Below are 18,078 nucleotides of genomic sequence, written 5' to 3'. Positions count from 1 at the left end.
AAAACATAGCCATTGCAGGCGCCCAGCCGGATTGTAGAGGGCAGGTGCCTTAAGCCTCCATTTACATTGTCCGGTAGCAAGCGAACCTCGAATTTCCTTGCTCCTGTTTTTATACCGTCAACATCTCTAACCTCAGTTCCATGGTGGACGGTGCAGTACTGGTTAAGCCAGGTGTGAATGTCCTCCGTCTTTGCCAGTTCCGAGAACATAACAACATGCACGGTTTTCCTCTCTCTCTGTGTCAAAGGCTGCAAGTTGATCTTCTCAAGAGCAGGAACTTTCCCTCTTTTTGCCTCAAACACATCCACACATTGTTCAAACAGAGGATAGGTAGCAAATACAACCTCAAATGCTTTCTGACCTGGGAGAGCGAAGATGAAATCCAAGTGCCGAGGTTCAAAGCCAAGTTCCTTCTGCAACACTTTTCTGCTGAACTGCATACGATCCATGAAGAGGTCATCCAAAAGCTCAAAACGCACAGCATTCTTGCGGGATCCAAAAGTTGCCATTTCGTAAACTGCTAAACAAACACTGCTTCCACAAAACAAGAAAACAATCCAACAACTCCACCTACAGGCTGATCAAGGTATCTCCCCTGCCAGGTAAGGCAGGCTATTCGACATCGGTGGGACGCCAGACGTCTCAGGTGGGGGCAGTGTAGTGCATTCGCATGGTGCTGCGGCTGAAGAGCGCCTGGCTGGGGTGCGTGGCGAGGGGCAGGACGGGAGTAGTAGTGGTCAAGGACTAGGAAAGCCGCTGACCAGTGCAGCTGACCCACTGCAAAATGGGCGTACAGTCTGGTGAGATCGCCTGGTCTCGGTCTCGGTCGGTCTCTCTCTCTCTCTCTCTCGGGCGCTCGCTCGTTCTGTCTCTCACCCTTTCTCTCTCTCAGCTGCTGCGCTTCAATAAAGCACAGTGTCCGAGTCACTGTGTGCGTGAATAATCTAATTGTGGGTCTGTTGTGATTATTTATGAAATAAGAAGCTATGCAATTCTATTGAACGTTTTATCTATTCTTAAAACCGTTTCAGTGAGAAAACGACGAACTTCCCTCGGAACCCTATATCTGGGTATGAAATGTGAGTAGGGGAGAAATTTTATGCTTGGACCACCGGAAGTACTTTGTGCTGGTAGTAGTTCATGTTAGGAAGATCGTGGATTTGTGTGAAAAAGAAGATTGTGCTATTAAAAGTTTTCTCACTCGCTGTTTATCTATAAACAAGGAACTCAAGGCTTCAGAATCTGAACGTAATGGCGTTGCAAACGCAAGGGGATGAAAGCGATGACGGAATGGACGAGTTCATGGACAAATTCACCAAACAGAAATACAAGGGCGCTTTAAATGAAAAAAATTGGGAGGAGGTGAGCGAGTCTGTCATTGAAACGAATAGTGTTTGTGTTTAAGATGCATGCATCACTTAAGTGTGCTTCGTTGTTTGCTCATCGAGATTCCCATATTAGAGTAAAATCATGTGGAGACATTGAAAGTAGTCAAAAGAATATTACTCTGTAGGTGCTCAAAATGTACTGTATGTATATATGTCGTAGACAGATTTTTATTGGCTAAGCAAAACGTGTCTTTTTATATAAATACAATTGAGCTCTTTTCAGACCATGTGGGTCACTATTTTTGAGAATGAGATGTTGGTTTGTCTTAAAGGGATTATTCCTGTAAAACAAGTTTTCCTTGATTTTTTTGTAGGAGTTTGACAGAATTCCCATGTTCATGAAGAAAGCCCCCCAAGAGATAGACCCTCTGAAGAACCCAGAGCTAGCCTGCCTGCAGTCCATTATATATGATGATGACAGACCTCTCGAAGGTGTGTTTTACTAGCGCTTCCCAACCCCAGTCCTGTTTCCCAACCCCAGTCCTGGGAGAAAGCTCCTGGTTTTCACTTTAGCTGAGCTCTAAATTTTCAGTTAATTGATCTATATATTTTTAAATAATTTTTAACTTAAGTCAGTCCTGAGTGTCAAAATACCCTGAAACCTTCCTTCAAGGTTTCTGTTTCCAACAACTTTAGCACTCTCCTTTATTTGTTTGATATACTAGTTCATCAGTTAAGGATGAACAGACAGGGATGGAAAATACCCTGTTTTATCCTTCTCCTAGGATCCAGTCAGTTACTTTTCAAGCAGCACACCAAAATGAGTTCTGAAACTGAAATTGGTACAGAGTTAGATACCAATTGCAAATCCCATTTCACCTTTTTAGGGCTGGGAGTAAATTTAAAAATTGAGAACTGAAATCAATAAGCCCAAACCAGAACAGAGTCCAGGACCAGACTGGGATTTACAGTGCTAAAGCACAGATACTGTCACTCAGCAGGAGTCCATTGACATAAGTGCTTTCTGACAGTGAACCTAGGAGGCCACAGAGGAGGCCAGTAAAGACTTTTGTTAAGATGATTATTAAGCCTTAAATTGGCAGTAAGGCAGCATAGGTTAGTTTGCTGCATGTTTTACAGGTCTGTTTAAAATAATGCCCCCTTTTCCTAGTCCTAGGGTTCAGTTAATCTCTATTTTACTTTACATTTTGGTGACTGTTATTATTTGAATTTTCCATGCATTTCATCCTCTCTGATTTTTTACTGGTTGTTGTGGTAACTGCTTACTGCTTAGGCTTGCCTGTCACAGACTTACAAAGTTACAAACTTTAAAGTTTACTTCAAATATACATGTAAAAGGCCCCCAGATCTCCACCCCAACAACCCCTACTCTTTTCAAGAAAAAGACCAGGGAGAGTCAGGACAGTTTTATGAGTTTTATGTCTCAACTGAAGTACAATGCCTTTTTACAGTATAGTGTCTCCATCACTATACAGGGACATTAGGAACCACACAGACTGTGGGATGTATGCTCTCTACTGGTCTCACTAACACCTTTTCCAGCAGCAATGTTAGCTTACCCAAAAATCTTCCATCCAGGTACTAGCCATGCTCAAAGTTGCTTAGCTTCACTTGAGTTGCATATCAGAAATCAGTGGACCAGATTTCTACCCCAAAAGGCATGTTCTTTGTCCATATTTCCACAGGGTGTTTTTAGAAGAAAGGGCTTTTACATTGAGGCAGATTGCTTTTGATAATGGCAGAATGTGTAGCCAGAATGCAAGCCAAGACCTACAAGGAGGAGGGGAATGAGTACTTTTAGGAGAGGAAGTACAAGAAAGCAATTGTGTCTTACACAGAGGGCCTGAAAAAGAAATGCTGCGACACAGAGCTGAACACCATCCTCTACACCAACAGAGCAGCCTCACACTTCCACTTGGGTTCCTAGCCAACCTTGATAACTTCAGAGACCTGGGCAAAGCGCTAGTGTGGTGTCTGCAGTATCACAGCTTTTGTATGGCAAAACATTTATTGGAAGAGACATTATTAAACTCCTGTGTTCTCTTGCATAAATATGAGGATGGCATATTATCTTATATAATTTGAAACTGTAAGTGATACCTTTTAATTCCCCTTCAAAATCAGATGGATATTTGCTAAACTACTACACAAAACATTGATCATACACAGATGAGATGCACGTGTTAAGTGTTTTCTGGTTTTCTGCTTCTGTTGGACTGATGATTTTGTGAATTCATGTGATTTGTATTGTTTTGGATCAGTAGTTATTTAGTTTGAGACAATTCATTTTAGAGACTTTAGGTCCTATATTACTGACAGCTCTTGTGTTACTATTGCATGCATATGTTCAGAGCATGCACCTCTGATTGCTCAAATGAAGGAGTATTTTATTTAAATAATTAAAATATTTTTTCTTCAGAGCAAGCCAAGACCTACAAGGAGGAGGGGAATGAGTACTTTAAGGAGAGGAAGTACAAGAAAGCCATTGTGTCTTACACAGAGGGCCTGAAGAAGAAATGCAGCGACACAGATCTGAACGCCATCCTCTACACCAACAGAGCAGCCTCACACTTCCACTTAGGTTCTCTAGCCAACCTTGATAACTTCAAAGACCTGGGCAAAGCACTAGTGTTGTCTGCAGTATCACAGTTTTTGTATGGCAAAACTTTTATTGGATTTAACTCCAGTGTTCTCTTACATACATATGAGGCTGGCATATTATCTTATATAATTTGAAACTATAAGTGATATTTTTTTAATTCCCCTCTAGAGTCGGATGGATATTTGCTAAACTACTACACAAAATATTGATCATGCACAGATAAGATGCATGTGTTAAGTATTTTTTTTTGCTTCTGTTGGACTGATGATTTTGTGAATTCAGGTGCTTATCAGTGTATAAGATTGTGATGTAGTAATCAAGAGTCCTGATAGAGAGGGGTGACAGATCTGCCTTGCGGATCACATTGAGTGAGTAAAGAAAGCTTGTGATGCTTTTTCAGAAACACTGGTTTTTCAAAGATGTATGATTCTCTGCTAAAACCAAGTGCAGTCAGTGAGTAAAGGATTTGCTACATTTAGAAAGTTGCCAAGTGGTTGTCTGATTTGTATTTTCCATGTAAGACATAATGCACATTAAAATTTAAATGAACTAAACCTAACAATGAAACAAAACCAAAATGAACTTTGATCATGCCCCTATTCTGCCAAAAGTGGAGCTGTACTCATTTGTCTTGCAAGACATTTTGTCTTAGGTCTCATAGCAGTAAACTGAAACAATAAAGTTTAGAATATTTGATTATTATTTATTAATATGCTTCAGAACATGTATATTTCAACTGATATAGTTGATTATTTTTATAAATTCATATTGAAATGTACTGAGTACTAACCTAATAAAATTGAATGATTTGTATGGCATTTCATATCCAGGAGTCCATTGAGCCATATGTAATTCTGTGCTTCACATGCTTTAGGAATTAATTTCTGGGCAGTCATTTTTAAACTGCTCAGGGCTGAGAGCCCCATGACTCTCTATCATTTCCTGTGCTCATCCTTGTTTTTTGCATGTTTTTTTACTGTCTTTCCTTTTCTGTATTTCAGGTAATATACGCTCAGCCCTACTTGATGTTCAGGTAGTCAGGAAACTGAAGCCAGACCACCTCAAAGCCTTAATGAGAGGTGACTGTAGACACCCATATTCATTCCCTGTACTTAAGATATACATAAACTTGTAAAATTGTAAAGTTTATAAACTTGGTGTTTATAAATCTGTACAGAAGTAAAGGTAATTTACATCATTGTATGTCAGAGTTTCCTGAACTTAAAGTTGCAGCTTTTTATTGCCGTAGTGGTGTAAAATTAATTTCATGTTCCACTGAAACATCCCTTCTTACCTGTTATTCTGTTCCTCTCTCCCCTTCAGGGGCGCAGTGTCTTCTGGAACTGCGGAGCTATGGTGAGGCCCTACAGTGGTGCGAAGAGGGGCTGAAGGTGGATCCTCAAGACAGGACGTTGCAGGAGCTTCGAGTGAAAGCTGACCAGCTGAGAGTGAGCCAGATGTGTCTGAAGAGCTATACTCCACATCTTCACTGCACCACATATACACATGATAGATGTATCTCTCAAATGCCATCCACATCCTTCTACCCTGTCCTCTTTTCTCTCTTCCGTGTTTTGAAAAACAGACTGGAATCAGTGCACTTCCATTCTGTCACCACAGTGACCAGTCTAGGCTCAGGAGTGAGGGCATTTAATGTCAGGAAATTGTATCACAAAAAATGTGCTTAGATCGGCATTCTGTTTGTAACTTTCTATTAGGAGATCAGTGCACTCCCATGAATATTTTGATAGGGTAGGGGCGTTGATCACTGGGATTGGCTAAGTGTCACTCTGACCCTCCTTAAATTTCTCCTTAATTCACTTAATGACTTATTTTCCTACCTGATCTTCTCTATAAGTGGAGCTGTTGCATGTAGGTGGGTCTGCATTTGAGTGGAGGATGGATCCCCTCCTACTATACAGTGCCTTGAAAAAGTATTTGCCCCCCTTTCAGATCTTTAGACAAAATCTAATATTAGATAAAGGGAACCTGAGTGAACAAATAACACTTTTTTGTTATTATTTCATTTATTAAACAAAGTTATCCAACACACATATCCTCTGTGTGAAAAAGTAATTGCTTTTAATAACTTAATAACTGGTTGCGCCACCTTTAGCTGCAATAACTGGAACCAAACACTTCCTATAATTCAATATCTGTCTTTCACATCACTGTTTAGCCCATTCTTCCTAGAAGAACAACTTTCATTCAGAAACATTGGTAGGTTTTTGAGCATTAACTGCTCGTTTCAGGTCCTGCCACAGCATCTCTATTTGATTTAGGTTTGGACTTTGACTAGGCCGCTCCAAAACTTTAATTTTGCTTCTTTTCAGCCATTCTGATGTGGACTTGCCTTTGTGTTTTGGATCATTGTCTTGCTGCATGACTCAACTATGCTTCAGGTTCAGCTCACGGATGGATGAACGGACATTATCCTTAAGAATTTCCTGATACAGAGCAAAATTCATGGTTCCTTCAAATATGGCATGTCGCCCAGATCCTGAGGCAACAAAGCATCCCCACACCATCACACTACCACCACCATGTTTGACCATGTGGTATGTGGTAAGCATTCTTACTATGGAATGCTGCGTTTGCTATACGCCAGACATAATGGGATCCAGAAAGTTCCACTTTTAAGTAATCTTTCCATGGAACATTCTCCCAAAAGGCTTTGGATCATCCAGGTGCTTCTTGGCAAATGAGAAATGAACATTTATGTTCTTCTTGGTTAGCAGTGGTTTCCGCCTTGCTACTCTCCTATGAAGCCCATTTTTGGCCAGTCTCTCTGATTGTGGAGTCAGGAACACTGACCTTAGCTGAGGCAAGAGAAGCCTGCAGTTCTTTGGATGTTCAGGCCAGCTATTCCTGGGAAGATTCACTACTGTTCCAAGTGTTCTCTATTTGGAGATGATGGCTCTCACTGTGGTTTGTGGAGTCCCAAAGCCTTAGAAATGGCTTTGTAACCCTTTCCAGACTGATAGATATCAACAACTTTTTTACTGATCTCTTCAGGAGTTTCCTTTTGGTTGTGGCATAATGTGCTTGTTGGATCTTTGTGCTGGCAACTTGACTTTGGTGGTAAGGGTTAAAATACAGTAAGTGAGGTTTATATTGAGCAGGGATAGCTGTAATCAAGCCTGGCTGTGTTCAATCAGCTGACTCTTATGGGTTTATTTAACCGCTTTAATTACTTTTTCACACAGTGCCAGTTGGTGTTCATTAAATAAGTAAAAAAATATATATTTGTTCACTCAGGTTCCCTTTATCTAATATTAGATTTTGGTTGAAGGCCTGAAAACATTCAGTGTCAAAAATGTGCAATAATAGAGGAAATCAGGAAGGAGGCAAATACTTGGAAAGCATGCATGTAAAGCACTTGGCGATGCAAAGAACTATTGTAAATGCTAGCACTTATTAGAAAAGGCTGTCATATTTTACAAAGCATAATGTGCACAATCTGATGGTATATGCTTTACTTCACAGAAGTGCAATAATAACTGTAATAATAAGGAAAAGGTGTGACAGTTAACAAGTGGTCAGAGTCTTCAACCTGGTATCTATTACTGCTTCAGAAATAGGGGTGTGTGGGGTACTGACCTGCCTATGTTGTGTTGGCTGTTCAGAGAGCTGCTGAGCGAGATGCAAGGAAGGCTCGAGCAAAGGAGAAGAAGGAGCGCAGTGAGAGAGAGGCTCTTCTAAGTGCACTCAGGGTAAGCTACCATTCCCTTCTCCTTGTTCTACTCCCCTAGCAGCCATCTGGGAAGCTCACCATTTTCACCATAACTGTGTGAGGTATAACACATAGATGGGTTTTTGTTTGGACTGATGGGAATTTTGTAATGTCATAATTGAGTTTTCCCAAATGAAGTATCAGAGAGTGGTTTGTGAACTGGATCCTAATGATGAAACCAAATGAACCAGAGAACCAAGCATTGCTACTGTGGTTTGTGCATAAAAAGTTAAATTTACACATCAATACAAATGAAGAGAGACTCAGATATTATAGTGTTTCTTGCACTCAGGTGACATGTTCTCGGAGCATTCAGCTTGAGTTCAATACAAATGAAATCTCTTTGGCTTCAGGAACGCAACATCAGACTCCTGACACCTGAGCTGTCTACAGGACTAAGCTCTGATGATGAGAAGGAACTCTCCTTGGATGGTCTCAGTTCAGAGAACGCCACAGGAGCCAGGGTCTTCCTAGATGAGCAGCAGTGTCTCCACTGGCCAGTGCTCTTCCTTTACCCAGAGTACCGGCAGACAGACTTCATTTCCGCCTTCAGCGAGTCAGCAAGGTATGGACTGCTGCCCTGGCTGCAGGGCTGTATTCAGCTGCGAAGCAGAGGATCTTAGGCCCTGCCTGCTACACTCGCCACATACATAGAGTATAGCTGTGATTTCATTATCTTAACATAGAGCAGAATCAAGCTTATTTCCATCTCATGGTGTTTTTACTGTACAACTACTACAGTGGTTGTAGAAAATATTGATCCCCATTGTATTTTGTCACATTTTGTTGCATCACGATCACAAAACTAGACATACTTACATATCTTTTCCCTGTCCTTTTGATCCATACAACATCCTCCATAATATCAATTTGTTTAAAAATGTGGAGCTAAAAAATAAATTAAAAACCATAAACCACTGGTACATAGTGGGGAAACCGGGAGGCATTCTGCAAGCCAAATAGTGAAATACCACCCCATCGCACACACATAATCTGGTATTTTGCTGGTTCTGGGTTGCATGTGGCATGCCCAGGAGTTAGTGTTTATCACAGTGGGATATAAGTCTTAACAGCTTTAGATTTTAATGTCTATAATTATTGAAATCTGAGATGTAACTGACAAGTCTTTAACACTGCCTAGACCTGAAAACATCCTGAATAGTCTATGAGAAATGGATAGATCAAGGTGTTGGATGATAACAGTGGAATGATAATTTTGATAAAAAATGCATTAACTAATTCTTTTTTTATTTTAGAGAACAAAACCATTTTACATATAAACCACCATTATTCAGCCTTACATCACAGGCAAAAATTCCTGTTTGTCCCCCTAGTAATTTACAATTATATAACTTTTTTAACAAAACTATATACATTCAAAAGGAGGAAGAAGTATACATTTATGAATATGAAAAGGGAGGAGATAAATTTCAGTTATTTTGTATCTCAACAAAATCTGACCTTAAAGGTTTAATGTACTGAACCCATCTAGACCAATATTTGACAAATTTTTTCATTTGTAATTTTAGTGAAAATGTTATTTTTTTTCCCATTATATATATTTCCTTTATTAATTCAATCCAATCATTCATTGTTGGTAAATCTGGGAGAAGCCACTTTCTTGTTATAGCATTCTTCCCTGCTGATATGAGGATTCCAAACAAATATTCGTTAGTTCCCCTCCAATCAAAATCCAGTTTACCAAAATATAAAACCTCAAATGTAAAGGGTACATTCCTTTCAAATATAGTTTCCAGGGTCACATGCAACTCCTTCCAGAAAAGCCTTATTTTAGGGCAGTTCTAGAATATATGCCAATGATTACCTTGGTTTCCACACTGTCTCCAACATTTAGAGTTTTTCTCAGTATGGTGCCCCTTCTGACTTGGAGTAATGAAAAATCGAACAATGTTTTTCCAGCAAAACTCTCTCCATAAATGCGAGTTAGTACATACCCATTGAAATTCACAAATTTTAAGCCACTCTTCATTCGGAATTCTAACTTCACTTTCTTTCACCCATTTATCTATTATATACTCTGTAGAATATGATTTCTTTTCCATAAAACTTTTAGATAACTATTCTGTAACTATTTTCACTAACCCCATCATTAACAATATCTAAATCTCCCCTTATAATCTCTTTATTAAAATAGTGGTGCATTTGAAGATTCCTATAAAAATCTGAATTCTCCAAATTGTGTTTCTCCTTCAAATACTGAAAAAATTGTAACTGATTCTTATCCATTATATTACAAAATGCAGTTATTCCTTTTGTGATCCGCATTTTAAATCTATTATCCAATTTATTTGGTTTAAACTCTGTATCATAGGCGCACCATCTGAGTATCTTTACTGCTCCACCTAAATTATACTCCTTTGTGAGTAAAATTCCATGTCCTTAGTTGAAACTTTATCCATGGGTTGAATATTTTTTCAGTAATTTTGTCTAAATTCCTATTACCTAATAATGCCTGAATTGGGGGGCTATTTACAAGGGATAATTCAATATCTTTCCATCTGGCTTGATGTTCTGGATTACAAGAATTAATGAGAGGTTTAACTTGAGATGCATAATAATCCTTCAAATTTGGTAAAGCCATACCCCCTTTATCTTTTGAAAGTTGCAATGTTTTGAATCTAATTCTAGGTTTTCTCCCCTGCCAAATAAACCTTCTAGACTTCTACAGGGAGAGCTTGAAATAGGAAAAGTATTCGATTCATTAGATTCATTTTTACAGTTTCAATTCTAGAACTGAAACTCATAAATGGGATTAGGTTCCATTTCAATATATCTGCTTTAATTTTAGTTATAAGGGGGTCCATAATTAATTGTTGCTAATACAGAAATATCTTTTGGTAGACTCTGTTGTAACAGAAAGAATAAGGTTCTTGATCCCGAGATGAAGTAAAACAGATGAGTTTATTGCATGCAAGGAACAATAAAGCCGAAGTCTTGTTTCCCGCAAGAAACAACAAAACCGAAGTATTGTTCGATGTGCCGGTACAAACTTTTAGGTTATATAGTCCTTGCTTGCTGCTTCAGACGTCATTCAATGTTATGGTAAGAGGGGGGGGGGGGTCATGGTATTTGGCCAAATGGTCAGTTTAAGATTATGCCCCCAGGGGGTTCCTTGCTCGCATCTGGAATCCTTATCAGTTAACCCCCTTTCCTGCCATAAACCCCTGTTGCTTAGAAGTCTAATTTTCAGGCAGAACTGACTTAAGTTATTAACCCTTTTAACATCTTGTCTCTTACTTCAACTCCTAGATATCTCATTGAACTTTGGTCCCACTTAAGGTGGTATTTGCTTTTTAAATAATCGGGAAGGTTGTAATTAAAAGTTAGAATTTGTGTTTTTTGAACATTTAACTTATAGCCTGCCAGCAAGCCAAAGCTAAGAGTTTCATTACTTCTAGAAATGAACTAGTGGGATCCTCCAGATATAACAAAACATCATCTGCGTACAGTGCTATCTTGTGCTCATTTTCTTTTATTTTGCTATTTGTCGTATCCACTGGGCTATATATAAAGCAAAAAGCAATGGAGATAAAGGGCAGCCTTGTCTAGTCCCTCGTTCTAAAGTTATACTATCAGATAAATAATCATTTATTTTAATTCGTGCTGTTAGTCTATCATATAAAGTTTGAATACCTTTGATAATATTTTCACAAAAACCAAACCTACCTAAGACCCTATAGAGGTATTTCCAACTGAGTCAAAAGCTTTCTCAGCCACTAGGCTCATCAAAGAAGCTTCTAAATTATATTGCTGAATATGATATGCAATGTACCGTCGAATGTTATCATGGGTTTGTCTATCTTGAATAAACCCTGTTTGATCATAGTGTATCAAATGAGGGAGAATCTTTTCAATTCTTTTAGCCAGTATTGCTGTATAAATTGTACAATCCACATTAAGGACTGAGATTGGTCTGAACGATCCACAATCTAATCTATCTTTCCCCTCCTTAGGGATAACTGAGATGATAGCCTCTCTCCATGATGGGGGCATTTTTCCATCAATTAATGCAAAGTTACAAGCAGAAAGAAGATTTGGTATTAATTCTGCCTGGAAGGTTTTATACCATTCCGAATTAAAACCATCAGTTCCAGGTGATTTATTAGCTCTGAGGCTCGTAGTCACTGAATTCAGTTCTTCTGGTGTTATCGTTGCTTTTCATATATTATTTTGATCTTCCGTAAGAGTTGGTAAACTGAGAGATTAAAAAAAGTATCCATCTTTTCTTCACTTTCTGAATGGGGTTGTGTATATAGTTTTCTGTAATAATTTGTAAAAGTGTTTTGGATTTCTTCCCATTTATATAACATATATACACCATTAAAGTTCTGGTCCCTTATTTTATATATTGTATTTTTGGTCCGTTGTTTTTTTAATTTTCTTGCCAACAGCTTTAGTGATTTTGACCCTGACTCGTAATATTTTTGTCTAGTAAAAAAATATATATATTTTTCAATTTCCTGTGTATATAAGACATCTATTTTGTTTCCAATCTTCTTTATTTCTTACATGATTTTTGAATCCTGTTTTTCTTTGTTTTTTCTCCAACTCTTTTAACTTTATATTCAGATTAGATAATTGTAATTGCTTTACCTTCTTCTTATGACTGCTCAGAGAAATAATTTCCCCCCTTATAACTGCCTTTAATGTGTCCCATATCATCTCTGGTCCCACTTCCCAATTATCATTCTCCAAAAATATTTTTATTTCTTGTTTTATCTGTGCTTTACATTGTGGATCGTTCAACAGACTGGAGTTCATCTTCCATGTTGTATTTCCACGATTATTACTTAATCGTATGGACAATGACATAGGAGCGTGGTCTGAAAAATCAATTCTACCAATATCGCAATGTTGAATCCTATGTCTATCTCTCTTGTGTATAAAAAAATAATCAATCCTGGAATATACTGAATGAGGAAAGGAATAGTGAGTGTAATCCCGCCCACTTGGATAGAAATCTCTCCAAAGATCTATTATTCCCATTTCCCCCATCAGTATATTAATCTTTTTATGCAATGACTTATCTCTCTGAGAAGATATATTTGTAGAATCAAGCCTGGGGTTAAGACGCACATTCCAATCACCTCCACAAATCAGTATCCCTTGTGCATTAACCATCAAATCGAACATTTTTTATAAAAATTAAAATCACTGTCAGGTGGGGCATTAAGTAACGTTAGTAATTCCCCTTCCATTTTTCCCATTACTAATACATATCTCCCCTCCTTATCTTAAACTTCTGTAGGCAACTGAAATTGAACCAATTGAGATATCAGTATAGCCACTCCTCTCCTATGGCCAGATTTATATGAGGAGAAATAGATTTTTGAGAAACCCATTCTCCTTAATTTCTCATGTTCCAATACACTCGAATGTGTTTCTTGTAAAAAAGCAATATGAGCCCCTTCTTTCTTTATTTTAGACAAAATCTTACTTCTCTTAATAGGGTTAAGTACTCCATTAACATTAAATGTAACTATTTTAAGGTCTTGCTTGGACATATTTTATGTAAATGGTAGAACTTTCAAACTCTCTCCCATAAGACATATGTTTCATATTGTTAAACATCCTCTTCCCATCATTTTTTTCTAATAATGCATCACAAACAAAAAACACAGTAAACAAAAACATTAACCAAACAATCTTAAACAAAACTGTATCCATCTCCGTCTCGTTCACAGTACTTTGTTCCAACTGTGGGGTTCTTTTCAAACGAACCCTGTGTGGGCTTCTCTTTAAAAAAAAAAAAGAAAGTCCGTTAGGGAAATCCTCCTTCTCCTCTGGAGGAGGGCCCTTAAGCAGGTGGCGCGATGGCAAATCCAAACTTATATTATAAAAAGAAAAAAGAGGGTAACCAGAAAAATAAGAAGTCACTGTAGTCGTAATCACCAGATATCTATCCCGACATTTACAAATTCTCCTAAACATCACAGGAAACTTATAAAAAAAACCTAAACAATTAAATCCCAACCGACTTTTAACAACTCACTGTATCCATTTTCTTCAATCTTGCGGGGGGGATCTCCGCCTGAAACTCTGTAGTTTCTCCTTATATTGCTGTTTCGAGGACTGGTCTTTCCCAGGGCCACCCCGTCTGCAAGCCTTCTGCCAATTAAACAGTCGCTCGATTTCTTCTTCCAGTGTAGGAGCTGGCGGTATAACTTGTACTTTAAGTCCTGACAGCCCCTTCAGTCATAGTTATTATTTTTTCAAACGTAAGGTAGAAAAAACGTTTTAAGGGCTTTATTACAAAATTGTTGGGCGGTGATCCGTATTATGCTGCCATTCCCATCCACATCCTAACCGGAAGTCGGCATTAACTAATTTTCAAGTAATAGGTTTATTCCATGCTGAAAAGAGAAGAAAGAAAATGCAACGTTTCAGCCGTGGAGGTGCTCACACCTGAAGAAGGCTCCACGGCCGAAACGTTGTGTTTTCTTTCTTCTCTTTTCAGCATGGAATAAACCTATTACTTGTTCCTTTGCAGTCTACGCATGCTGACGCAGCTAACCACCTGAACTACTACAGCCTTCACCTGCTGCGACCCACTATGCCTTCCTCCAAATCTTTTTCTAGATCTCTTCGTTGTTCCTTCTCTTCCTCCCTTGGTCACTTGCCCCCTTCTCTCTTTGCAGCGATCTGTGCCAAGACCAGGCTTTCTAACCACCTTCTATTCCTTTACAGATGTCGTCAACATAATATCATTCCTAAAGGATTTTGCCTGAAATTTAATACCTTTTCTTTTGACTCTGTTACCACCCAGAGTAACACTTAGAGACTTCTAAAACAATTTTCTAGGAAACTAATGCTTTCTACCATTTTCTCCCTCAAAAAACAGATTATCTGCTCACACCTGAAGAAGGCCCCATGGCCGAAACGTTGTTTTCTTTTTTCAGCATGGAATAAACCTATTACTTGTTCCTTTGCAGCCTATGCATTCTGACATAGCTACCCATCTGAACTATTAACTAATTTTCACTGACAATCCCTTCCTTGAGTCAAAATGATTTCAATTAACTGATGCAACTTATGTCTTTTTTCAGGGTGCATAAGGATGCGATTAAAATCGGCAATAGATTGAAGTTGGGTGCAAATTAGATTTTTTTTATTCCTTTAATATTTTTTGATCTTTTGAAATTATGACCATGAAATGAAAAATTGCACGCAAAGAAAATGTTCAGTTCCCTGAGAATTTCCAGGCTATTCTTTTACAGTGTTTACTCTGTCTGCATTGATACCATACCCTGTGCTCCTGGCTGAGTTCCCCATTATAGAAACGTGCAGATTGTGCATCGCAGAGTGTCAGTGTTGTAGGGTTTTATGTCATTTAGAAATTTTGTGGTCAGTGTGTGATGAAAGTTTTGTTATAGTGTGATTCTTGCTCTTCCCAAGGTTTGTGGATCATCTGACAGTGATGTTTGTGGAAGAGCTTCCTCCTTGGGACGCTGACAGGAAGTATTACCCACATGATCTGCAAGTGAGATGTTGCAACACAGCCGATGTATCTTTCCACAGCAAAAGCAAAAACAAGTAGTTTTACTTGTGTCCTTTTAATAGGGCTGCACAGTGCAGTTTACAGCAGTGATGGAATCCTATTTCCATTTAGCTGGTGTCGGATTCTGCAAAAGTATAGGACCTGGCCTTGTGCTGCCCAGGGAGTGGTGCTGTGTGCATCTGGTCCCATTAGCGATTGTGATCAAGCAGGGGCAGAGCAGAGCTGCACTTGTCGTGGGTATTGTGTAGAATTCTCCTGCAGTGCTGTTCAGTGCTGTTTAGGGAGTGGGACTGTGTGTGCGGATCCTGCGACTAAGTATGATTGAATTCCAGGAGGTGCAGGGAGATCTACTGTACACATCTGAAACAATGACTATTTTTAACAGTTATCTCTTCTACTCAAATACAGACAAGTCAAATTCAGTCATTTTGTATCCTGTGAAATGAAAGTCTGGTGCTTGGTCTGTTTAAAATAAATTATAGCCATGCTTAACTTAATCTTGGGCAGCTTTCTATATATCTCGAGTTACCAAGTATAAAAATTTAAAATTACTTCATAAGTTGTTCGAGAAACCTATTCTTTAAGAGAACTTATAAGAACAGATTGTAAACTTAATGGTCAACGTTTCACACTTATAATTTTAACATTAAATGTTAATTTAATTCTTATTTAAATTGTATTAGAGCTTTGATCTCAGACTCTCTGATAGCAGCTTCATGTGCAGAAATAGCTATCATAGCTTTCTGCTTTGTGCCATGATGAGTTATTTCCTGTTCCTGCTTCTGATTGGCCTTTTTCCAGTCCTGCTCCTGTAATGACACTTTCTCTCCCGGCCAGCTGTATTTTGAAGATGAAGAAAAAGAAGAGTTTTACCAAATCAGCCTTGAAAACACTCTTCTGGAGGTGCTACAGCATGACAGGTGAAATTAAACTTAAATAGTGATGATGTTTAAGCAGTACTTTAATCAGGAACTACTAGTACTATTTTTATATTTTGGAGTTAGAATCAGCATTGATGAGTGCTTTTCAATCCACAATAAAAGTAAAATGTATGCAGTAACTTGTAAAGCCTCTAATTTACATTACAAAGTAGGCAGAACTTCCAGGTATGCACAGCACCATATTCTGCAATTCAGAAAAATGTAACAAAACGTCTGCTGTCGTGAAGCGGCACTTTGGCATTGTAAACAAGCAGGCTTGTGATACATATCTTAGAATCAAATAGAAATATTGTTCTCGCTTTTGAGACAGTTTTGCTGACAAATACTACTTGTTAACTCTGCAGATCACGTTGGAACATTTCCATGGTGCAACGTCAGCTGCACAACCTGTACATATTCACTCATATCACGTCACAATTCGTGTGAATCTTGCTTTCGCCCTTGGTGAGACGAGGGGTTTGTAAATGTGGCAACTTATGGTATTTTCACAAAGTTCACAATTTTGTACTTAATTTGAAATTTGTAAAATTTATCTATACTGTCAGTGAATTTTTTACAAATACTTAATGACTGGTCTGAAAAATTGTGACTGCAGTTCCCCTTTAGGTTCTCTTGTGGAAGTGTGTCAGTAATGTATTGACTGAACTAAAGGTGCCTCGTAAAATCCAGTAGTCACCCATCATCAATTGAGTGAATCAATTTTTTAGGTTTACCAGCATTCACTTGATGCTTTTGTACATAAATCTGAACTCTTATTGAAAATTTAGTTATCTTAAAATTGCTTGGATGCTATTTTATACCTTTATATTCCAGGATGCAACCCTGGTCTTATTTGTATACTCAGTATACAAAAAGAAACACTCAGTTGTCATTTACCTAAAGGTAAATGTTTTACCTTTGTTTGCTATGTTTTTAGCGTCATTTTGGTTAATTATTTGTAACTGACACCTACTATGAACATTTTGATAATTCGATTGATTCTGCGCTTTGAGAATTTAATGCAATAAGTGCTGTTTCTTTTGATGTTTAGTATATAAGGGACATGCTTTTGGTCAGATTACTGTTTATGCAAGTGGGTCTAGATTTGCAACAGATGTTAAACTTGGCATGTTGTTCTGCGTGCTAAGGATAATCGCATACAGATCTCACATTTAGAAAGGAATACAGTGCCTTGGAAAAATGCTTTTGTTTTTGCTGACGTGATTAACACACTTGTCGTTACAGGTATTTTGTGAAAGCTGGAACTCCCAGGTTCATTGTTATGGTGAAGGGATCCATGTTTTGCAAAGAATTCTTTGTAGGAAAAAATGTGCACTGGCTAAAATAAACCACTATGAAAAGAAATAACAGATTGAGTGTCATTCTTGATATATCCAAGCTCAATTGGCAAAATAAAAAAAAAGTACCTTATCAAAGAAACAGTCCATCGTCTTGTCAAATCACTTGTACAGCATAACTTTCTATCCTTAAATTTGGATATACAGTAACTACAGGTTTGTTGACTGCATGAGTTCCTGAACAGAGCAGCCTTTTGGGAATTAAACCTCCTCTATCCTCCACTTTGTCACAACTGAACCTAACTGCAAATTGTTTTTTTAAACCAAGTTAATAACAGCAGCTTAATCTTGTTTAAATATAAGACTATTTTGGTATTATGGTCTACAAGACCATTATGGTCTTATGCTACAGTACATATCCACAAAGAATGTACCATTTATGTTTTAATGTGCAATAATTCATTAATTTTGCATAATTAATAGGTTAATAGGTAATGTGCCTAAACCTGCGGGTGCCTGGAGGGTGGTGCTACTGCTTAAATGAGCTCTGCACTATCTGATTTTTTTTAAAGGTAATTGTACTGTGACCCATCCTGCAATGGATAATCACACTTTGTAGAAGGTGCTGGAAACCCTAAAGTGTGGACATTTTAATAT

General features: G+C 38.1%; 1 protein-coding gene across 5 annotated transcripts; it reads left to right on the top strand.

Annotated features, from left to right (window-relative positions):
• Positions 1–622: 622 nt before the first annotated feature.
• On the top strand, positions 623–17,488 carry ttc4 (tetratricopeptide repeat domain 4). Of its 5 annotated transcripts, XM_088927019.1 has the most exons (12): positions 623–800; positions 1,032–1,079; positions 1,224–1,362; positions 1,703–1,820; positions 3,769–3,930; positions 4,953–5,030; positions 5,275–5,399; positions 7,578–7,664; positions 8,038–8,249; positions 15,101–15,185; positions 16,041–16,123; positions 17,369–17,488. In XM_088927019.1, coding segments are annotated over exons 2-12 (1,194 nt in total). In that variant the 5' UTR covers positions 623–800; positions 1,032–1,077; the 3' UTR covers positions 17,472–17,488. The 5 variants fall into 5 exon arrangements, with proteins under 5 accessions (XP_088783145.1, XP_088783140.1, XP_088783141.1 ...); XM_088927014.1 differs by lacking the exon at positions 1,032–1,079 and having other exon boundaries at positions 654–800; XM_088927015.1 differs by lacking the exons at positions 623–800; positions 3,769–3,930.
• Positions 17,489–18,078: the final 590 nt, after the last annotated feature.

This window comes from Atractosteus spatula, chromosome 11, assembly GCF_055471065.1.
Source record: "Atractosteus spatula isolate fAtrSpa1 chromosome 11, fAtrSpa1.hap1, whole genome shotgun sequence".
Taxonomy (NCBI): domain Eukaryota; kingdom Metazoa; phylum Chordata; class Actinopteri; order Semionotiformes; family Lepisosteidae; genus Atractosteus; species Atractosteus spatula.
This window is presented reverse-complemented; position numbering and strand designations above follow the sequence as displayed.